The sequence below is a fragment of the Ascidiella aspersa genome, chromosome 3, assembly GCF_963924565.1.
Source record: "Ascidiella aspersa chromosome 3, kaAscAspe10.2, whole genome shotgun sequence".
In the NCBI taxonomy this organism is placed as follows: Eukaryota; Metazoa; Chordata; class Ascidiacea; order Phlebobranchia; family Ascidiidae; genus Ascidiella; species Ascidiella aspersa.
This window is the reverse complement of record NC_139449.1, coordinates 28789740-28814397: the sequence shown is the minus strand read 5'-3', so window position 1 is coordinate 28814397 and position 24658 is coordinate 28789740. Positions and strand designations below refer to the sequence as shown.

At 40.0% G+C, this 24658-nt stretch overlaps 2 protein-coding genes across 2 annotated transcripts in view; both read right to left on the bottom strand.

Moving 5' to 3' along the window:
* LOC146161401 (roundabout homolog 2-like) overlaps positions 1–7591 on the bottom strand; it is a 68496-nt gene extending 60905 nt beyond the window's left edge. The window contains exon 1 of the mRNA XM_083384060.1: positions 7341–7591. Within this exon, the coding sequence (XP_083240186.1) occupies positions 7341–7401 (61 nt within the window). The 5' untranslated portion in view covers positions 7402–7591. The remainder of the gene's footprint in view (positions 1–7340) is intronic.
* A 6279-nt stretch (positions 7592–13870) lies between these two features.
* On the bottom strand, positions 13871–17481 carry LOC146161400 (uncharacterized). The gene is made up of 4 exons (XM_083385769.1): positions 17417–17481; positions 15309–15494; positions 14532–14826; positions 13871–14123 (listed from the first exon to the last, which is right to left on the bottom strand). The coding sequence occupies exons 1-4, from the start codon at positions 17440–17442 to the stop codon at positions 13965–13967; spliced, it is 666 nt and encodes a 221-aa protein (XP_083241895.1). The 5' UTR covers positions 17443–17481; the 3' UTR covers positions 13871–13964.
* Positions 17482–24658: the final 7177 nt, after the last annotated feature.

Sequence of the window (24658 nt, the reverse complement as noted above, 5' to 3'; positions counted from 1 at the left end):
AATCCTAAACAGCGCGACATTCAATGTGCGCGACATTCAAATGGGGGGCTGATAAAAAACGACGAGCGTTTGAGCTTGTTTCTCAGCCGAAGAGAACGCGCTTCGTGTGTGTGTGACGCCATTTCCGCAATGTGCGTGCGAAAATCGCCGAACCACGACCGGCAATCGTCGCCGATAATAACGAGGCGAACTATTTCAGGCAGCCTCGGACGAAAAAAAGGCTACTTCAAACCTCGTTTCGTCAGCTGGTAATTTATTAGCGGCCCTCCCAAGTCGCCGTCGGGTTTAGCGCTTCGTTGCCACCAGTTTCAAGTCGTCAGCCGTAAGAGGCGGCGCGCGAATAATGATTTGAAACAACAAACAACCGAGCGGTATCAAAACCGAGGCGTAAGTTTGACGGTCGACCGGCGTGAAGGCAAATCTAATTCCGGGCGACTTGGTAAAACCGCGAGGAGCGCGAGTTCCCACCAGAAATCGCCCCAAATCTGCTGAGACGGTCGCGCCCCGGCGACTTTTAATGTCCGTTCATAAAACGGGCCATGGACGAGCAGATTTAATCAAGTTCCGCGGTTGTGTGACGTGATTCGGCGGGACGTTGATAAATTTTAAACGCATCGGACTGTTGAGCAAACGGTTTATTTTAAACGTGTGTAATAACCAAACGGTTAGCTGTCAATCTTTCCGTATAGTGACTGGTATTTTCTTGGCGAATAGCAAACCCCTTTTTTTATTGGTAAAATTGACCGAAAAAGGTTGTTTGAAGCTACAAGACAAATGTTCATTGTTCAAATAACAAAATTGTTTGCAAACATTAGACGAAGTTATGTTACAAAATTTTGAACAACATAATAGGTTACCTATGTTAACGCACAAATCCGGCCTATAAAGTAAGAGAAGAAAACTGTTTACGTTATATGGTGTAACACACATACCTATTTTAATTAATTCTACAAGCCTTGGTAAGGAAACATTCTACAAGGACCAACAGTTAGGAGACACTCTTCCAAAGTTAACACACGAGCACACATCGCCTTAGTTGGATGTTTGGTGGCAAACACTGTTTATTTTTTAAAGCAAATCAGAGGGACTTAGGGCGGTCGATTGGGCTGAAACGCACGCTGATGTTTTGAAGCACACCAGGCCGTTACGTCCAACGCGTGAACCGTAACAAAGCCGCTGCCCCGAAAAACGAATCGTTGGGACTCAAATGAAGTCAAACCGCTGTGGTCGCTTCTCGACCCTCTTTCTATACGCAGTGAGAGTGCAAGAGCAGTACCTGCTGTCGAAGTAGGTTAACGCCAGAAAGGAAAAATGAGAAACTACCTCCCGGAGGGGTCTCGGAGGCCGCCGTGCAGCGGACGCCGACTATCGATTTCGCCCACTAATTATGCGCTCGCATTGGTTCAATAATTCTGCAGTTAGGACGCGCCGCAAACGTATTGACTGAAAATTGTACGCGGCGTTCGGGCTTGTTGTTAGACACACAAAGCGGGAGGTTTTGAAAGTTTTAATTTGAACGAAACGGATAAAAGTTAAGGATTGTTACCGCGAGGTGCCGACCTTTCCATTGTAGCCAATATTGGAGAAAAATTGTCGTTCTGATATACGCGCTGTTTTGGATAAACTTTTGAAAATTATCAATATGCATATATTTATTGATACTTTTGCCAAAAACCAAACTGTTAATACTGTAGCAAAAGTTCTATTTGTGCTGTGTCCAAAGATTGAAATAATGTCATTAAGTTTAACCGAAAAACTATAACTGTTTCAAACCAAAAACGTTTCAAAAACCAAAAACGATTAACTTGAAGTGTAAAATAACCCTATATGGTCTTGTATTTAAAGTTGCCTGCCCCAGCCATGTGTTGTTTAGTTTACCTAACAGCGCTCATTTGGGACACCTAGCAAAACAAGGACCCATCAGAGCCCAAATACCATTCGACCTTATCGAACAACATTCCGAGGCGACACCAAAATCATTTCCCGACATTTCTTGTGAGCTTTGGCAAACAACGCGCCCATCCCAGCACGCCAAACGAAATAAAGGGCAAGATCATAAATCGGGTCACTAAGAACGGGTCGCTTGTTGTTTTTTCAACCAAGTGGGCGGGGTTACATCACAGCGGCCGGCCCGGTCAATATCAAACGCGCCTATATTCACGCTTCGACTAAGTCTTCGAACAAACAACGGAAGGTCTACACAGGCACCGCTGCAGTTTAGTTGTTGGATGGTGAACTGCAAGGGTTTCTGCTGTTGTTGTTGCGACAACGCAAACGCCTGACTTCTGCAATTGTTTGCCCGTTTAAAGAAGCAGCGCCAAAGCGGAAAGGGGCCTTTTGTGTTACCGGTTTAAGGGCGAGAACCTGTTCATACAGAAAATAGGAAGCCCATACCTTCTAATCAAAGAGACATTTGGGTTATGTGGAGTCAGGGTTGGATTATTTTCGTGACCTTATTACTTGATTTAGTCCCAAATCCCTTTCGGCAGCATTCCACATTCGCTCTACAAATAGCAACAAGCGACCACTTGAAACAAACGACTGATTCGCGGTTGCCCTGAACTTTACCCCAAAGTGCGGCATAAAAATAGAAACAAGAGCACGGCGAATTTACGTCAACGGCCGACTGGACACGTTTCCAGCAAAATGGCAACCCGCAAAAGATGACCTATCCGCATCACAATGGTTCACTGATAATAACAAAGCAAGGTAAGAGACGGTTATTCGCCATTTTACCAGACCGTCAAATCTCGGCACGCACGAGCAAACTATAGCCTCAACGGACATCGACGTCGGTCGAGATTGCGCGCTTATCTGCCAAAGACAAACATCGACCAGCAATTAGACGATAAACATCTCACCTGGAAGGATATACGAGGCCGGATTGACGACCTCATGGCGGCCGGTCGCACAAGTGACAAACGCAAACGATCGCGCAAACAAGCTTTGTCGACCGAGCGGCGACTCGCAAGGACCACAAAGTATATGCTTTGGAGATGCGCCGGTGCTCAAGTTTAAGGCCGTTTTATAAGTCGCGCCGCTTTTGTTTTGTGGCGCCAATGATTGACGCCCTTAAAATATTACGAGCGAGAACGAGACAAGGCGGCAAGCGGGCAAACCGGGTTGACTGCTGCCCCCGTGAGATAATCCTCCGCGTGAATGATATAAGGTATCTGGGGTAAAGTTTGTCTGGTACAAGGTGTGTAGGTTTATATTTATGCTTTACATTCAATAAAACAAAAAGGGATAGCATTTTCGGCCTTTTCCAATGCTGCAAAACACCAACAAAAAATATTTAACGCCGCTAGTCGTGTGACATAATTAAACGTCTGTGGCACCACATAAATTCTCCCAAACACCAAATTTAATAAACTCGAAGGGGTTTATTGCGACAAACGGAAATTTCCTTGCTGTTGTTGCAACACAAAAAGCAAAAGGAGCAGCGCCGACGGCGATCGCGCACATTTTATCAAAGTTGGTGGGTGGAGGGCGGGGGTGCGTCAAGAGCTTCTAAGTATCGGCTCGCCCGCCGAGGAGCAATCCAAATAGAATCTGTCATGGAGGGTACACAAACGCCCGGGGACGCCGGCGCGTTTCTGAGGCTATATTTGTGCGCCGAGGAATGCTCGGGGCCCTTATCGGGGAAAAGGCCGCCCTTCTCTCACTTAATGAAGGTTTCGCCAAACTCGATCGTAAATCGCGCTGCGCACACCTTGCAAAGACCCGATGCCCGGATCGGATGCCTTCGCTTTCAAGTGTTCGATTCGTATGTGGAACTGTGTGTGTATGAGTGTATTTGTGTGCTTGTTTGTCGATATGCTTCGGGCCGTTAAAGGCCAGATTAAACCGCTCCGGATGTGAACCTGCGAAGGGCGTTGACAATGTGTTACCTTGTTTCAACTAGATGTGCCTAATCGCATTATAAGTTCAGGTTTTGAAAAGCTCAAATTGTCGCCGTAAATTATTTTCGATGTTTTTTACTGTGGTGCAATTAAGATTCAGTTGTTTTTTCGTACACGACACAGGTAAACGATTCTGAGCTGGTCAGTTGACTAGACCAGTATGGTGCTGCTAGAAATAAACGTTGTCGAGTTCCATGTTAAAAGTAAACGGTCACACTTTATCACCATCTATCTAGTCACCACTTTATTGCAATTGTAATCCCATACAACTGAACAAATCGACCAAAGTATAGATAAACCAATTGCTACTGATTTTTGGTGGGGATTAGTGTATAGGAAGGGCGTTTCCAACTATAGCAAGGCGCCCTGACGTGCTGAGCAAAAAAAATAAACTGGTGTGCGACTGTTTCGTAACACAAAGTCTTGGCAAGCGGGGGTAGCCGAGCTACGAGGGAACGCGGCCATGAATTATTCAGGTCGAGATCGAATCGAAGCAGAGGTGCTGTGTTAATCCGGCAATTGCTCGGCCGGGCGGACGAACGGACGGGAGCGTTCTCCACGGCCTTCATTACGCCAGAAGGAGTCGGTCGCTCGGCGCTGACGCGACCCTGTCAGCGCTGTCTGACCGTGCTGCCAAGAGCGAAGGCCAAAAATCGATACTGCATTGCCGGCGCTGGCAAAACAACCCTTCGAATTTTGGGCGCATCGCAAATTTACCGGTAAACTCGATCGCTATGGGTTTGCGCACAGGTTGGTGTTTTGGCCAGCGGCGTCTAATCAACCAAAAAGAGTTGTTCCCAATAAACGTCGCATCGTCGGTCAAACGATGGTGAGTCACCCAATCGCCGACTTAATACGCATTACCGGCGCACTGCATATGGCGGTCGGAACGCTTCATTAGATTACCGAAATAAAATCCTCACGAGTTGTTTGTGCAAACGAGGGAAGACGATTCACTTACATCTCTGTGTTATGTAACGACCTGTTTCATTATAGACACTCTTTTTCACGGACTTATCCTAATTTAATTTTGTGGCATTATGTATTGACTTTAAAAAAGCAATCATTCGGGAATGACTTGGATGGCTGGTGTTCAATAAATTTGTCTTACTATTTAGCTCGTGTAATTTGGAAAAACAAAACCTAATATCGCTATGTCCAGTGCTGTAGCGTAAATAAAACAAAATGAATTGACTTATCCAGCAGCCTGCAATTGATTTAGGAGGCCACCGACCTAAACTTGCTTAGAATTTGTCTAACACGGACTTGATTTTTCAACGATGTTTACTGTCTTAGAGGTATTGCGAATCAAAAAAAGTCAAAAAAACGTGTCCGAAATATTAAACCTGCGTGCCGTAAAGCCACAGCGGGCTAAATTTTGCCCGAAACGAACAATTAAAAGGCGTGGACGACTCGGAAAGTGCAGTTTCCGAATAGCAGCAAGCAAATCGCACATAATAGCTGCTCCTCGTTCTACTGCAAGGGCGCTATTTAACAGGGCGTATAAGTGCTGGGTGGACTACAGGCTCAGTTCGGGTATTACACGCCAAACATGGCGACAGGAGAGTTAAGCGACCATTTAGCTCGGACAGTAAGCGTCTTACCGATTAAAAGCGTCGACTGCTATTGCTTTAAGGCAGCACGAACACGAAGCTAGTTGGACGCCTTAATCCTGGCCGGAATCCGCGTCGAGGACGGTTTTAACGCACTTGATGATGTAATAGGAAACGACTGTTTTTCGCGAACGCGGGGCCGGGAAATTTCGCAGCGACTACGAATTACGGCCGTAATCGCGGGGTACAATATTACACGGGAAATTGAGCTTCGCGTCACACACGTACAGCTACACTTTTTAAATTGCTGAATATTCATAATTGAGACAGGAATGTTTAAGTTTCTGATGGCGCAAGCACGTTTAAATTCGGTCTGCAACACGGCAGTGGTTTTATAGGTTAAAGAGCTTTGCAACGGCTCCCTAATTAGGTTTGATTGAACACGAGGGTCGACAGGTTCAAACTCGTGGAGAAAGTGGTCGAAACCTTGCGTCGAACCCCCCACGGCCGACCACCACCACCGCCCATCGCAAATCAATCCACAAACACAACAAGAAGGTAATTCGCCGTAAAATTTATCGCGTGTAAGTAAACGGCCGCTCGCTTGCAATGGCAATGCATTCGCCGTTTTTACGGCCTTTCGAGGCTTGTTTAAACGAGCGCGCGCCCGGGCGAAAGTCGAAAACAAGTGGACCGCTCTCTCTTTCTCGGCGATCTGGCAACAGGTCAATTGGCTCTTGTGACCGCCATAAAGTTGACCAGGCGAGATAGCGACCAATTGCCTTTAAATGGCGATTTCACGCGCCAGCCTCGTATGTGTAGTCAGTCAATGTGGTTTGAAATGTTGGTTGGACAAATGCTGCGCGGCGCAAAACCAGTAGCCAATTTTCTCGCTTGTTTCGCAAAATCAACACTCGCAGTTGCAAACCGGCCGAAGAATACCGCCCCCGCGAGAAATTATTCAGTTGCCAAAAGTTTCAAATCGCATTCGGCGCCATGTTTGCTCAACTAATGTTCGCCGTTCGCGACGTTGAAGGCGCTTTCTAAAGGCGCGCACATTCTCGCGTGAGTGGCAAAAACGCTGCGGCGAAACCGGGCTTGCCCCACGCGTAGCGAAACCGGGTCCGGCTTTTGTCCCCGCGTATAAACAACGTCCGCCTTTCGCGCTGTCCCGGCCATTTGCACCCCGGCCGAAATATTTTCTTACCTTGTTATAATCTGTTTACGCTCGCCGAAGGGATTAGGGCCTGTCTGGGGGCGATTAATTGGACACGTGTGTTTGTTTGTTGCCTGGCTGCACGCTCGAAATCACGTTTAAAGGTGCACCCGCCGGACAACCAGCGTCTTCACCTCGCATATAATGGCCCAAAGCGGATTATTGCGGTTCTGAATCAACGTTGAACCAAAGCATTTAAACTACTCCTGTTTTCTAAATCGAAACCATTCTCTAACCCAGTGGTTCTCAAACTTTTTTGTAACCCATTTTCGTTGCACATAAATTCTGTGGCTCAATATCTTTTATATAAAGAAAAAAATATGAAACAGGTTTAGAACAAAAAAACAGCAGAACTTCAATTTTTTTCAAAACAGGATATTTATTCAACTGTGTATTGGTGAGATACTTGCTGCTAAACAATAAATTTAAATTTCATTTGCATTATTTCTCAATTCCTCCCAAAAAGACATTATTTCTGTAAAATTAATTATAGTGACACGAATAAAACTAAATTCGTCAATAAATCAAGGTTTTTTAAATTGGTCTGTGGCCCACCTCAAAATGTTTTCCTTCTTTTAAAAAAGCACTAACTTCCAATTAGTGTTATACTACATCGCAACACAATAAACATAACATTTAATCTTGTAGATTTTGCGTTTTCACACTTACCGACGACGTGAAGACATTGCACAAGACCGAATAATATTCTAAGCGCCAGGCGAGTCTTCATTGCAGTGGTTGTGAACGGTTTGCTGTGCTGTGCTTTCAAGCAGATAATTCCAACAAGAGAGCGAGTTAAAAACGCGGGATTTAGAATTCCAAGATGCTAATGGACGTGTGTAATAATAGCTCCATAGAACAGCAGGAAGACTAAAGCTGCTGGTTCCACAGTTTGTCTCGGTCTCAGCTTTTTGTTTGAATCGCCTACAATCTACAGCACATATAGAGAGATAAAGAACACTTTGTCAAAATGTTTCCGAGGCCTTTGTTTCCGTGGTTTACGCTAAACATCCTAAAAGCATCCCATGACGAAGTGGCGATCTTGAAGCTATAAAGTAAAACAAATGCGGTTACACGGCCACTTTAAATCTCTAGCCCTTCAAGTACACGGGAATTGAACTCGAAGAGCGATATGTACATTTGCCCTCTTAACACCAAGTTACCTAAAAACTACACGAACTGCTCTAACCGTCACACTGGCACAGTTAAACTCGACCGAGCGGTAACATATGCGCGGAATCGCTGGGAATATGACTCTCCCTTTCAAATGTCTTATTGATTTTGGAAGGGATTTGCGAACTGGACAAAGGCAAGACGATACAGCGCCGCGGCCTGGTTCGTTACTAATCCGCTCGTCTATGGGGAAATAACTGCAATTGTTGCGGCTAACTAAGGCAAGTCGACCGATGAATGACTGACTCAACTACGGCTTTATTTGCAAGACCTATATTGCGATTCAATACACAATGTACAGCTAAGCTCCATATTTGAAAACAATATCTCAAATGACCATCAGACGTGCGCGCATTTTTGACCGGGCTTCGACGCTCGATATCCCGCTAACCTGAAATGTCTATTTTACCTGCCGGCGCCGGTAACTGTCATTAACTATATAGAGTTTAGTGGTAAAAATAACGGCCCAAATGAACGTAAAAAGCGTGATCATCACTGATGATGGCATGAGCAATTGCCGAACGTTTGAACAATAAAGCATGTCGCTTTTTACGTCTATTTGGGCCGTTATTTTCACCATTAAACTTATGAACAGATCCGTATATAGTGTTCTACATAGAGTTTGTTTCAGCATTCTCTAACATAGCTTTTCATATTACTGCTCCCTAGAATGACGTTCACACGTCGCTTCCTGACGAATTGCGATCCGATACATCCGCAAAAGTCATTAACGCACTTATCGAAATACACACGTAAAAACATAAATTAAACAATCTGATACGGCATCTCATCTAGGCCTACAGTACAAATCTTCTTACAGCCGCCTCCTTCGCCCGACATCTCACACTGAAACAGTAGCAGCAACCATCGAAATGGCAGCAACAGCATGGAAGGCCACAGCCAAGCGCACAGGAGCGACTGAAAGGCGTGCTCCTCGACTAAGAGAAGCACTCGTCGACTCAGCTACGGCCGGACAGTTCTTCGGCGTGGCGCGGACGCCGCCTGGGCGCTTTTTCAATTTACGGCAAAGCGCGCCCAGGCGGTAATCTAATATCTTCCCAGCTCGGCTAATCACCAACCGGAAAAGGCATTACGGTGCGCGTAAACACAACTCCTGACACTCGCCAACCAAGCAGCACTCGACAAAGTGGCTATTTCGAGGAGTAAATTCGTTTTGATAGTTTCTCCAACTGTCCGAAAGAATTTAGCCTGATATGTGCGGTGTTAAAAAAACGACCAGCACTTTATGGATGGCCTGGCTTTCAATAAAATTTTACAGTAACACATATCTACAATATTGATCGGTAAAAATTGCTCTTTCTGAAGAGTTGAAACTGATGTTTCGATAGCATTTACCATCCCGATGGGGACAGCTGATATTTTCTGGCGAAATGTCGATTTAAAACTTGTTAAAACAGGAAGAGAGATTGATACGTCGACGATAGAAGAGATAATTCTCGATATCCACAATATTCTATAGACCTTTCATAATAAACACTACCATATTTTTACAAAAATACCGAGCAAAGCGATCTATCAAGCTACATCAAAACGTCAGCAGAAAGGCGCGCTTTCAAATTTGACAGCGAAACTTCGGCTGGCCTTCTACGCCGCAATTGCCCAAGTCTGACCACAATTTTGGACAGCGGCTAATGTCCGTTAAAAAAAGACTGGGAAACTGTCGGCTCCGAAGCGCTCCTGGCGGCCGAAAGTAAACGTTTGCTCAGTGGCGACACATGTGGACAAATTCGCCAAGTCAATTTACTTAAAGCCTCTGCGCTGACGATTAAAAGATGGCAAAGTGAGGATTAGCCTGAGCCTCGGACCAGAACATTGATGGCGCCTAATTTCCGGACTGATGACGCTTGAGATTCGATCAATAAATGTCGTCTCCTGGAAATTACTATTGGACATTTTTGCAAAAGTATGATCCTGAAAACCAGTGACAAAAATAATACATAGATTTTCGGCACCACGACTGGAATTTTTGTTGAGTGTTTTACTGAAATGTCACTATAAATAGAATTGTAACAACACAAATCAACTTAGAACATGTAAGAAAAAGCCGTTTGATATAATGGTCTCCAGTCGTACACAAATAGTTGCCTATCAAGAAGCTTACCAATTGAGCAAAAATCAGATTCATATAAAAATCTTAAATACCTATCGGCACCCTTGAGCATTAGAAATGACACACCAGGGCGCCGCGGCACCCCGGTTGAGAACCACTGCTGTAAACAGTATCATACTTTGTGGCACAATTTGACGGAAAAGACTACAGCTCCATGGCAATTTGCTATTAATGAATTTCCAACCAATGTGCAAGTCAATATTTACAATTATGTAAAAGTTTGGATTGCATGAAATGCATGTACCTTTTGTAACGGCATACAATATCGTTGATCGAGGTGCTATTTTGATTATGTATAAAATGAATGTAATTCGATAAAATAACTTTTTTAAACAAGAATAAAGTCGGGAAATTAAAATAGAAATTAAGCAAAATTGGTCTTTTGAACTGCCACTTTTGTGGCAAGAATTAACTGTCGTGCTTTTATAGAGCTCAGTCGTCGCTGAATTACAATTTTTTTGAAAAGCTTTTTAGAATAAAACTAGTCGACTATTAATTAGCGAACTGTATTCTACCTATCATGCTACAACAGGCAAAAAAACAAGAAAAAATAAAGAATGAAATACATGATTTGAGGCTGCCGCTAGCGCTTTTAGATTAGCCAGAAGTACAGTTTAAAAATGCAACACGAAATCAGTCAACTCTTTAGAGGAAAAAAGTCTGCATATACATGCACCGAAATAAAATAATTAGAATGTTATCTCCTATTTAGTTGTACGCATTAATACAACACACTAATATCGGTAAGTTGGAACTGTATTCCTTGGGTCATGCTTTATCAAACAAAACCGACGCTTTTCAACGGACAGAAAACAATTTATTTGGTGCCTGCTTAGGCCTATATATAGACTTTAGCAAACAAGAAAGATGAAAATAATAATATTAAAACACCAGTTATTTGAGGCTACTATAATATAGTTAAGATAATTAAATTTACCACCGTTTCTATTACTTTAGAGAAATCGTTACCAAACGAAAATAGTTTGAGCGGAAAAACAATCCATTTGTAATGTACTTGTAACCAGGGCTGCGGAGTCGGACTCGGGACTCGGGAGTAGAAGGAGTAGATTAATTTAGCTGCAGTCCGAATCGGGACTCGTGTAACTGCATAAACTACCAGAGTCCTGACTGCGACGTGCGGTCGTGTGTAGTAACAAATTTCAAAATTAATAAGGCCGTAAACTGTAAATTGTAAAGGTGGAATAGAACGTGGTGCAATATTTTCCAACCATGTATTGTGAGTGGATCAATTGCATGACACCGATATGAGTGGATAGTTGAATATCCACCTTATTTTACAGTTAATTGGGTGAAATACAGGCTGGACGTTGAAACAGGACTCGGGACTCGACAAAATCGCACATTTAGCCAGACGCAAACAGCCCTTGCTTGTAAAACGTAAAAAACACATACGCTATGTCAGTTTCCATTACTACTATCGTTGTGTAAAACCTGTAGATATCATCAGCAGTGTTTTTAGCAGAAGCTGATTTGTTACGGGTTTTAAAGCTTTTCCGGAATCACCCAGCCCCCCGATGACGTCACAACGCAACGGTTTCGGTGTGTGGCAGGTGAAGTATCGCTGCTGTGTTGCGCGACAAGCCGAAGTGGGTCGCGCCTTTTGTCGCCCTGCAAAGTGTCGCGCCACCGGCCTTTTGTGAAAAGGTGTGAAGCGACAGCGGCGGCCGGTTACACACAACTCACCGACGGGCACGGCTCGAAATGAGAATGCTGGGGCAAATGTGATGAGCTTGCTTCGCTATTAGGGATTCCCAGGGAAACTTTACGCTGGTTTTGTGAATAAATGAAGTGTATGTTACCCTTTGAATACAGTCGCCGGTCGTCCAAATCTTCGAAGTCCATTGCAAACCTTGGACAGCCCAACAGGAAAGAATCAAGCGCCTTTGCACTGTTAAATACTTTATTTCAAATCCCAAAAAGTCCGATCAAAGACGTTGGATTAAAAATTAACTTCTAAATGTGCCACTCATTAGATATACCCAGCATTTTTTCACCCAAAAGAAGAATAAAATACCAGTAGTTAAGGCAAAAATTACATTCCTACAATTAAAATGGAAAATCGATAAAGGTGCTGATCAACCCCAATTTCCCTTTATAATAGAAATGCATGGATCAGTTTCCCAGCGCAGACAGATAAAAAGATATAGCATTTTCTGCTTTCGTGAAATTGGCGTTACGTGTAGGCCTACTATAAAGAATCGTATTTCTAGTGGCATTTTACCAAAGAAAAATAAGCAGCAAATATGCTTTACTAAACACTGTTGTGTAATATAGATTTTTCTCGCGGTCGAGTGAATTTCAAGAACACCTCGTCCAGAATCCCTATTTCGAGCTCTGTTAATAACAGTAATGATACACCAACTACTGGTCAGCTGTAAGGCCCGGCTTCCATTTCACCGGGGTTCTCTTTATTATGGCTCCAAATTCCAGATGCTTATTTGAATTGGACCCTGTTCACTAAACAGAAAAATGTGTCACGCGTGGTACTAAACGTCTAGCCTTTCAAACGCCATAAATCGTCACGCAACTGATGGCGCTTGCGCTGAAAGATTTGCTTTCGCTTTAAAAATTGTGTTTAATTAGGTGCAAAAAAAGTTTTAGTTTGAAAATCCAAGACAAGATTAAAAACTTTAATTTTTCTTATTTAATTGACTACTAAGTTCAAGTTAGACAATCTATGGATTTTTTTTGCATTATTACAAAAGTGTCAATATTTTTCAAAAAAGACTTTTCAATTTCTGGCGGTCACTTTATAGGAATCATATATAGAGTCTTACATTTTATAGCCTACATAGATGGAAAAATGGTCTTAAAAGAATCTAAACATGGCCAATAAAACCTAAAAACTTGATCCTCCTATTTTAAAAGTCTGTCAAGATCAAATAGCAATAATTTTTCTCTGCGTTTTTTTGACTCATTGTCAGCTTGCCTTTATTGGTGCCGATTCCACACTATTTTAAAAGAAACAACACACAACTAATTTTTAAGTCTACATTTAATAGCAGCCGCGCAAAACATAGTTTATATATTAAAATGTTCAACATTTCGCATGAAAATCACGAAGTAATAGCAAAATAAGCGACTCGGCAGATTTGCACTATGAGCTTTTATCAGGGTTGCCAGTTAAGATTTTTAAAGCCAAAATTGAAAATTTAGGCCTTTTTAAACTTCTTTGGATTTTATTTTCAAAAATAAAATCCAAATGAATTTTGGCTTTTTAGGCTTTTTTTGGTTCATGAGTCATATGTTAAAAAGAAATCTAAATACCACAAAAAGAGAAAACTTGCCAAAAAAAAAACACAAAAAGAGAAACAAATTGAGAAAATTGCAACAAAACGAGAAATTCAATTGTACCAGCATGGCCATTTATTGCATTATTTTAATTATTTTGTGAAAAACATGGGCTTGTTAGAGTTTTGTAGTAGATTTGGCTTTTTTTTTCGAGATAAGTTTGGCTTTTTTTATTTTGGCCATCTGGCAACCCTGCTTCTTTTTTGCACCACAAGTAAGAAAAGGTATTTAGCATGCACACATGTATTGTACAACCACGGGATGTCGATTCTATTTTTTTCAAGACCGTTTTGCTTATCTCAAGTTGCGTACGGCACGTCGAGAATCACGGTCAAATGTAAGAAAAGTGTAAAAACGACACAGCTGGTTGCTTTTTCCAAGATATGAAAAGTAGGATGGTCCAGTTTTCTATACACATAACCATTACCAAATAATTTTTACCCTACATTTACTCAGGCCACGTTAGTTGCTTTTGGTTCTACTGTCACTTTTTTTCTTTTAGTTGCTACCAATCAGTTTATGTGTTTACATTGTTTTGTTGCTTTTTCTAGCGACCGATGCCCCTTTTCTGCGAAATTCTCTCTAAAATGAATCGAGCTTATAAATGACTGTCTTGGACCGAGACAGGAAAGTCTAAAGAATATTTGGTACACAGTGTTTCGTGTGGAAATCCTTGGCTACGACGACGTCGGCTCCCCGAGGGACACCATCAGGTCGACCAACTCCGGGTCGGCAAACCAGTCGACTTGCGATGCGTGAATCAAGCTCTGTAAGCACGATTTTCTCACGGCGCACTCCCGCGCAATGCTGTCCACTTCATCGCCTAGTTGTTGGGTCTACATAGGACAACTTTACAATGGAGTCGAAAGGCTATTATAACGGGTAACGTCACAATAGTTATGGTGACCCCAAGGCGTCATGTCTCCTCAAAAAATTAAACAAACGTTCCCGACACATTGTTCTTCGAAATATTGATACCAAATTTCACCTGAACTTTTGCGACGAGTTCGCCTGGGAACAAAAGTTTATGAATGGCTATGAAGCATGGTGTTGCGAAAAAAAATTGCGATGCGGTATCTTAAAATTTTCATGCACCCCCATCCTAAGCTTCAAGTTTTTTAAAAGCTATCGTGCTGTTTACCTTAATATTTAATATACCAAAATAACGCAAATTTACTGGTCTACCAAACACACAAGTGACACAAGTAAACGTTTTAGGGTTTAATATAGCGTTACCCAGTTACCTGTGCATCTAATACGTTTTCATCACTGCCATTAGAATTTGTTTTAGCGCGGTCGACCAAAACACACAGGTCGCGGTTTTTCCAGAGGATTGCCTGGAGAACTTTTTGTTGTTCGATGAGTCGCTTTTGCAAGGAGTCGAGTAGTTCGAGTTTGGAGTGCAACTGACAGTTTGTGTGCGCGAGCGCAGACAGTTTAGTGGCACACATTTCAAGTTTATCATGGACGTCTTTATTGCCACTGATTGCAAGTTCCTTGTGGTAGATGGCGTCAAAGCATTGTTCTCCATATTTTAGCCTGGAAACAAACAAATAAATAGTATGAGTAAGGTCTAAGGTAAACCTATCAGTGCTTCATAACAACAACATATAAAGTTGTAACTGGTTTAAGAAACGAAATATTTATAACAATTTAATTAACTTAAAATATTCGCTAGGCCCTAAAACAAAGATTTGCTTTTTAAATTCCAGCGACATGTTATAATTGCTAGTTGTAAACCATAAAAGGCATTTCTACTGCGTCATGTCAACTTTTTTCTAGAAACTTGTTATAATTGGATTTGAGGGAATATATATTATTAATGATAAATGTTTATTTGTAACGATCAATTTAATCATGCAGTGACAAGATGGTCAATAAAAGATAAAATAAAAAGTGTTTTCCAAGTCAGTTGTTTTTAATTGGACATGTATATGCGGCCACAAACAGAAAACATGAGTGAAGATTGTAGAAAAATGTATTTTAGTAAAAGAAAAATACTTTACTATACTATTTTATACATTTTGACCACATTTTCTTGATTGCTTGAGACACTAATCCTTTCCCGTAACTTGTGTTCTGTCTCCTTAATTAAAACGCCAAGTTCTTCAGCAGATTTTTGCTTGAGGTCCTGTTTAAGTGAGTTTTGACAAGCGGCGAGCTCGCTTTGTAGCTTAAGCAACTTGCATGACAGTAGCTTATGAACCCTGAAAAGTATATTATTATCATTTTGATGATGTTTAATGTGCACGATAGAAATACATCACACTATTTGAAGATGCATATTTAAGTACAGCACTTTTAAATTGCATGTTTAAACATTCTTTAAATGCACCTTTTAAAATCCTAAAATAAGTGAACCAGAATAGAGTCCGTTAATAAAGCACAGCCTTGACTGCAACAAGTATAAATGGGTTATTAGGTATACAATTGCCAGGGTTATCATCTATAATAGCCATTTGAATGTCATACTTTTTTAATTTAAAAACTCAAAAAAAAAAACTGTTTGTCTCTCTTCCAAACCATGGCTAAACTAACTAAAAGTTAGTTGTTGTTATAATTTTTGGTTTTGACAGTTACAGTCTTGTAATTTAATATTTTGTAATAAAAAGGAAGATATTTTTAAGCAAAATAACACACAAACAAGTTGGTGTCATTTAAGCATTTAGAGGGGGAAATATATTCTGCTACAGGTAAGGTTGGGTGGTGCGGGATAGGATTTTCTGCCATTTAAAAATGGCAAATGTGCTTATTTGAGATAAAAAATTGGTTTCAAATGACAAGACTTAAAATGAATTTTAGAAAATGAGAAGAAATGTGTTAAGAAATTGGCACCAAGCAGCCCATTGGAAATTATGGGTGCATGGCCGAAAAAAAGGGGGGCAGGGGTGCACCAAAGGTCAAAAGTGCACCCACCTCTAGTATTGCATATAGCAGGGATGGCGAACGTTTTTTATCGTGCAGTTCACAAAAAAAGACCATAATCCTAACAAAATGCACAAGTGGGTCACATATTTAATTATATGCTAATTTTATGCGAAACTTTGGTACTGTCTCGTTTCAAGTGTTATTGTCTGAGTTGGTAAATTAGAGTTTTGGGACGATTCCCAAATTTGTATTCAAACGAAAAGTAAGAACCTAAATAATTGACAAAGGCTTCAGCATTTTTTATGGGATTTCAGAAGTTCATCAGAAAGCTCTTCAGCTCGATTTAAACAGGTTTTTTAGAATTTTTAGTCTGCAAGCTCTTAATTTTTCTTGAAGAATCGCCACCCTTTACGTTTTACAGCGATAAACAAAATGCTTTTAGTTGTCTGTTTTTCTGCACGCATTTGTTGAAGTGCAAATGTTGGCCTACTCATCACCCCTATAAAGACACTTTTGCACAACCCACAGATTAGGCAACCCTAATTTAAACAGTATATAGTGCTATCTACCAAGAATTGTTTTTTTACATTTATCTTTCCTGAAAATGATTGATGTTAACATTTTGGTAGAGAGACAAGTGGGGCGTTAAAAATGTGTGGTGGGTCAGAAAGTGACCCGCGGGTCAGTGGTTCACCATCCGTGATCTAGGGTGTGCAATGCCTAATTTTTATATGTGCAGCATTTCAGTCAAACTTTTGCGCACACACACTTTAGGTTTAAAATCTGACCACAATTTAGCTTTTGGCGCTGGCCTAGAATCCCATCACATTATTAAATCAACGCACATTATTTGGGTTAGGGTGAGAGTTAGCGTTTGGGTGTGGTTGGTCAAGTTTATTACATTCTTTTTTTAAAACTTGACCCACCCTAACCCAAATGCTAACCCTGCACGCTAACCCAAATAATGTGCGTTGTGGTAGGATTCTAGACCAGCGCCTATCTTTTTTCTTACATGCAATATACCAATTCAGATGTGCACATAAACTTTAAAAAACATCAGGTGTGCACCTGCCACAGAATGCAGATTGGCCACAAGTCCATCACCGACACAAACTAAGTAAAAACTTTGGGTTAGGGAGTTGGACTTGGTTAGTGTATGGGTGGGTCAAGTATTATTATTTAATAATATTGCTTAACCTACCCAAACCCTAACACTAACCCACACCCTAACCCAAATAATGTTCGCTTGCAAAATACTTACATCATAAGTTCATTGTATGTTTCCATTATGATTACACTACAGAAATGTTTGTAAAATCAACTAAGAATCTGTCAAAAAAATGATAAAACAAATGTATCCATATAAAATTTGGCAAAAAAATTACAAAACTAGTTTCAAAGAAGCCCTGAAGTGTATAATAAGGGTAATACTAATTTACGGAATGATGAATGGTCGGAACGCTCACTAATTTAAGTGTTACCCCGTTAAAACAATTATTAAACCAACGCACAATATTTGGGTTAGTGGGGGGGTTAGCAATTGGGTGAAGGTGGGTCCAGTGTTATTTATATTTAATAATAATAATATGAGCGTTCCGACCATTCCGTAAATTAGTTTTACCCGTACAATAATAAATAAATGAAAACTCAAAATCTTAAAAAATCGCGTTGATTACGCGGGAAGTTTTTGTGGTGGTTTCCCTGTTTAAATTTGCTATCATCCATTTTTTTAGAAAAAGGGCCAACAGCATTTTTGCTTTTATTTACCAAGGACGCCATAAGCGAAATTTTGCAGAAATTTTTTAAAGGAGCAATTCCAACTGTTTTTTGTTCGGCAGATCTTACATTTGATGTTCAATCTTTGGCTTAAACGAGACAATAAAGGAGGCCATTTGGGAAAAAGTTATTTTTCTTGGAGTAAATTGTTTGCTGGGCCTAACAGTAATCAAAATAAACAAAATTATTTGCTTATTGTACCGAACTAAATGGTTGTGTTGTGACCGTACGCTCCGTTTAAAGTTCTAAACCAGTTAATTTGGAACCGGCACCGAAGTAGGTTATTATGTTTGTATCCTTAGATTTAGTATTTTTCCCGTTGCTTTAGTAATCAGAGCTGCGTACTTGGTTAAAGACAACCCAAGTTCGACTTCTGCCAAAAAAAGAAAGTTGAATCCGACTCCCGAGTCCGATTAGTTTACCAATTCCGTCTAGTCTTAAGTACGACTCGGATTCTACAGCCTGTCTAACTCAAGTAGGGTGGGTGGAGATCAAACCTTTTTTTAGGAGTGTCATATACCTCATACACCCACAATAACTATTGTGTTAACCAAAATATTCCACCTGTTACATCGCAAATCTACATTTTTGTAAACTGTTCCCCTTTCCGTGTAATTTAAATGGTTAAAAACACCGCATCATGCGGTCACGATGTCGCCTCTTTTTTTTTGTTGGAAACGTAGCCGTTTTGTTTGCTGAGTTTTTAAGCTGCTAATGTTTTAATGTTAATGCCTTTGCAGAAGTAATTTAAAACCTAAATTTGACCTAACTATATGAAGTTACATTTTCTGTGTATTTGAACCAAGCTGATATTTTGGTATGTGTTGTCTTGACTGTTGTAAGTGTACATGTAAACATAACTCAGTGTGAAGTAATTGTAAGAACTGTCATTATTGTTCATTGTTACGGCAATTGTTTTCATTGTGCCAACAATAACTAACCTAAATATCATGTTATTATTACAGTTTGGCTTCGTACCGACACATATTTAATTGAAGACGCAGGCACAAACGTTTCGGTGAGATTTGTGCTATTTGTTGTTTTGTGTTGAAATATGTATATATAATTTGCCTATTCGTTGATTTTAGAAAACTGCTCACTCGCCTTATTTGCTCGTCCTGCCACTTATTTGCTCGTCCTGCCACGTCCTGCCATAATTGCTCGTCCTGCCATTTCAAGCCTTTAAAGCGTGTCAATAATAAAGTTTTGGTTAGATGCTTTTGTGGAATCGTTGGGGGAGAGAACTGTGTAGGAGGGCGCGTTTTTGAATCGTCAAACCTGAAGTACCCGTTTGGGCGTCTGCGTAGGCCTGGACGCAGAAGTAGACGCTACACCACCAAAGAAGCTATCCTATATAGGCCTAATCCTTACAATTTACAGTTTAAGGCCTTGTCGGTTTCAAATTTGGTACTGCGCATATCACGTCTCATTAGTGACTCAGATAGTTACAGCATAGTTTTACTCGAGTCACTAATCCCGAATTCAGCGAGTTTAAAAAGCTCCGTCAAGCATCTGGCCCGAGTCCGTGTTCGACTTTGCAGCCCTGGTGCGTGCACCGGTATACTTTATGTGTGGGTTGTTCAGTTATACCTGGGAAAAAATTGAACATTATACAGTCTGGCTGGCTGGAGTTGAGTTACAGAACGAAGAGCATCGTTGTTTCTAAAAAACAACTATTTTTTTTTTCGTTTCGATGACGTTCAATATTAGCTAGGTCAAAGAACCGTAAAGTCGGAACCATCGCAAGTATCGGCGTCTTCTCACCCGGAAAAATCGAAATAATAGCCTCATATCGGTAAATATAACCGGGTATATGTGGATGCGTTTATAGTTTTATGGAAGGCCGATTTGTTCAAGCTGTCTTCGCTTAGAAACGAATTTATTACTGTGGACACTGTTCAAAGTATATTGGGCCTACTCGTTTTAATTTGTGATACAGTAAACGTCACATGCTATATATCTTATACATATAGGCCTAAATGCCTAGTGATAACTTATGCCCTATAGGCGAACCAGTTAGGTTATGAGTCATTTTGCAAATGCTTTTTTCAATACAAAACAATGTATAGGCTACTGATGCTCGTTTAAACGGGTACTGTAACCCAACTAACCATCATTATTTTAGTTTCCGCACATTTCTTTTCCAAAAGTTGCCCCAATTGACTTGGTGACAAATTAAACAGCATCAACCCAAGCTTCCTACCAAGTTCAGATCGCTATTTTCTATGTTTTTTATGTATTTACTTTACATCAGCAAAACTCTCAAAAAAGAAATGTTCCAAATCCAAATTTCTGCCTTTTTATGTGACTGTTTTGCTTGTACTCTTAAAATAATTTTCTTTAAAATGAACGACATGTTGAATACTATATGGGCATGTGCGTCTCCGTGGGATAGGCTTGTATTTTTAAGCTCTGCTCTCCTATAGTTATTTGTGACTAAACCTCTTTTCTAATAAAACTAGATAAATAGTGCTATAAAAAATTAAATACATTTAGGCCTACTGGCTTTGTATAGAAAATTGTACCTGTGAATCCCATTAACGTTTTAATATTTTGGATAAATTCGTGAAAGTATTTGACACACTTTGCTGTAGTTCAATCGAAATGAGCGATGTTGTTATGCAAAGGCGTTAATAGGTCATGAAAAACGTATGGGCCTGTATAGTTCTATTCAAATTCTTACGGTGTAGCTTTATTAAAGAGGTGCTAAGCAAACGGCCTCCAAGGCAAGAAACGACTGTCACCCGTTTGAAAGTATTATGGTTCCTTGTTGATAGGCCTACTGTTAGTATAAAGAAGAAAGCCATTAAGTTGAGGCATCCTAATCGGGAATTGTGCTAGTGTGAATAAAGCCAGTTGCTAAAACGGCAAAACCTGGTGGCATTTTATGTTGTGTGACGTCTTTCTTTTTTCTGCCTGAAACTATAATTATAGTTTAACAAATTTAAAGTGTGGACCACGTCGCACGCTTGCCACTCTTTTTTGTAGCGGACCAACAGACGGAGTGACAACCGACCAACAAACAAAAATAAATCTGTATTATTGGTTCAACTTCACTGGAACTTCTGAAACTGATGACAAATCAGCAATCAGGAAAGCAAATCGTAAATCTCCTTTCGTTTTACATTTGTAGTGTGAAACAACCTAATATTCCGATATCCAGGAATTCTTTTAATATTATATAAAATTAGTCCATCTGTTAAAACGTTGACGACCACTGCTATAGGCTAACAAGCCACCTCTTTGAATATATTTAAACTTAAATTGTTATTTTCATATTTTTGCAAAACTTTGAACGATAACCAGGACCGGATTAACCATTATGCTAATAAGGCTATTGCCTTAGGCTAGGGGTTCTTAAACTGGGGTCCATGGACCCCTTAGGGGTCCATAAAGACCTACTTAAAATATGAGAGTATATTTAGAAAGTAATCATTGCAGTTTGATTAAAAATAAAACGGTTTTGCACTGAATGTATTTTTACTCCATTTCCCTTTCACGTTTTTGGACCGAAATCTGATTATTCATAAATTCTATTGGTACTGTGACGTCAATTTATGACGTCGTATATAAATATAAATAAAACTCCTGTGGTCCACGCGAGGCAAAAAATATTTTAGGGGTCCGTGGCGAAAAAAGTTTAAGAACCCCTGCCTTAGGCCCTAGAAAAATTTGGCCCTTAGTCATTTTTTTCTTTATTCAATAGTTGGAACTTGCAATTCAATACAGTTGCTGCGTGACTGGCGTCTATTGTCACCATTATTAAGCAATTTATAAAGTTTAAGACTGATTAAACGAGTTGTAGCCTACTTTTAAAAAGTTGAGCAGAATACTTGCAGCATTGTGACTTACGATAAAGTAATGAAGTCAAGTTTTTAACATCTTGCGTTTTGCAATTGAGATATAAAATTGTAAAATATTTGGCGGCCGACAGGAAAGTTGACGTGGCGGTTGAGAACTACTGAGTTAGAGTGTTTTTTAAGTTTGGTCTAAGGCTCTAGGCTTTTCGAAGTTATGGTAATTATGCCCTTCTCTAGTAAATTAGGCCCTTCTCAATTAAACAACCTTAGGCATAAAGTACCCTTAATCCGGCCCTGACGATTAGCTATAAAGGTTTTCTAGGTTACCGGTACTCGTTTCAGACGCCTGGTTTAGATGTGACTTGTGAGGTCGTTTCTCAATTTTCATCGTTCCTGTAGGAAAACTATTTTTCTTACAGCCCTGTGTTTAGGCAAAGCTTTAACGAAACAAGCCAATGCCAAATAAATTAAATGTACTCTAAATTCCCTCTTAAGAAAAAATATATATAAAAGTCATTGTAGATATTTGCATTTTATTGGCCTTTTCACGAGAACAAGGTATAGTTCAATGCTATTTTTTATGTTTTAAGGTCTTTAGTTAAACCTTTGTGCACACACAAGGTTCGGGATCCTACCTAAATTCAGCTCATGGCCCCAGGTTGGGAACCGCTGCCTTTTAGGTTGGGAATCCTAACACAATTAGCTTTTTTTCGAAAAAGTACAATGCAACATAACAATTCAGATGTGTGCACAGTGCACCCACATGTCCTCGTGCTGTTAGTTGCTGATTGTTGCATATGCTGCGCGCCAATTTCCACAATAAGAGTAACACCTTGCACGGCCCGTCTTAAAGCGCCATTCAATCGACTGACGTAATATCAAAAGATATACATCCTCGGTCTATCGATGTAACACTATAATTTAACACATAATTTTAAATTAAAGTTAATGTAGCGTCTACTTCTACGTCCAGGCCTACGCAGACGCCCAAACGGGTACTTCAGGTTTGACGATTCAAAAACGAGCCCTCCTACACAGTTCTCTCCCCCAAAGATTCCACAAAAGCATCTAACCAAAACTTTATTATTGACACGCTTTAAAGGCTTGAAATGGCAGGACAAGCAATTATGTAGGCGAGTGAGCGGTTTTCTAAAATCAACGAATAGGCAAATTTTATATACATATTTCAATACAAAACAACAAATAGCACAAATCTCACCGAAACGTTTGTGCCTGGGTCTTCAATTAAATATGTGTCGGTACGAAGCCAAACTGTAATAATAACATGATATTTAGGTTAGTTATTGTTGGCACAATGAAAACAATTGCCGTAACAATGAACAATAATGACAATTACTACACACTGAGTTATGTTTACATGTTCACTTACAACAGTCAACACAACACTTACCAAAATATCAGCTTGCGTTCAAATACACAGAAAATGTAACTTCACACAGTTTAAAATTTAGGTTTTAAATTACTTCTGCAAAGGCATTAACATTAAAACATTAGCAGCTTAAAAACTCAGCAAACAAAACGGCTACGTTTCCAACAAAAAAAAAAGAGGCGACATCGTGACCGCATGAGGCGGTGTTTTTAACCATTTAAATTACACGGAAAGGGGAACAGTTTACAAAAATGTAGATTTGCGATGTAACAGTTAAACTATTATTCGATACATAAAAAAATGGGAGGAGTCAAAATGTTAGTTTTGTCGGTCAAATTTTCTCGTTTTAAGGTGTTTTTTTAAACATAGGTATGGTACTTCTTGTGAAACACGGTGGCAAAGAACTTGTATCATATAGTAACACGTGCTCCTAAATACACAACGTTTAGAATAGTATCTCTTTTTGTTGAATGTGTGCTACTCTACATCTTTTTTATATGACAGCGGTTCATAGAACAATAGCTGGACGATATACACAGCACGAGATTTTCAAATCTTTTCGGGGAAGCCATCAATCTGCTCTCCTAAATGACTGCGATATTAGACTGGAGTCAGACTAACGGACACAATGTAACCTTGTTTGCGTACAGCTTACAGCAATGGATAATATGACTTGATCAAATTGACATCTTAAAGCAGGGGTGTCCAACACGAGATAAACTGAAGTTTTATAAAAAAGACCTAAATAATGGCACGCAAGTCCTCAAACAAAAATACTAAATTTGTCACTGCAGTGAAGGACAGGCTAGCATTCACATAATAATAAAGCTTTGTCTGAAGAAACAGGAAGCAAATGTCAGCTCACCGACGGACCTTAGATGCAGTAATGCACATTGCTACTACACAGCTTAAAAGGCCAATCAATATCTTTAGAGTTTGGCTGAAAACAAACGTTTGCAAAGCAGTTTTGGTCAATCTATGAATGGTTTGCTTGATTAAATAAACAAATGTTTTTAATATAAATAAGCGTTTTTATTATTTGTAAAAAATCCCTTTTGATATTAGAAAGAATTAGTTATTAAACTTTGACACGGGAAGAAGTTATACGATAAAAATTGGCACGCCGGCATGTATCGGTTGGACACCCCTGACCTAAACCGTAGTTAGATATTTTTCGGTATAATATATAGGGCGTAAAGCATAGTTTGCCGTGAATCTTGAATCGCTATTTTTAAGGAGCATTTCATTTTTTATTACTGTTTTAGGTAAACTGTGATTAAACTAACTATTACTGTTTTAGGTAAACTGTGATTAAACTTTTATCAGTAGCGATTTCCATTGAGTTGTCAGATTTATAGGTGGCAACATTTGTTCTATTTATATTTTTCAGGAAAACTTGTAACGTTCGTCCTGAGAAACCAAAAGGCAACACTGGTTTATCGGTAGAAATATGCACACCAAAGTAAAAGCACTACTGCTGTGTTTTACGCCAGTATTTATGATTGGATGCTGCATAACAGTTCTGCAATATACACCT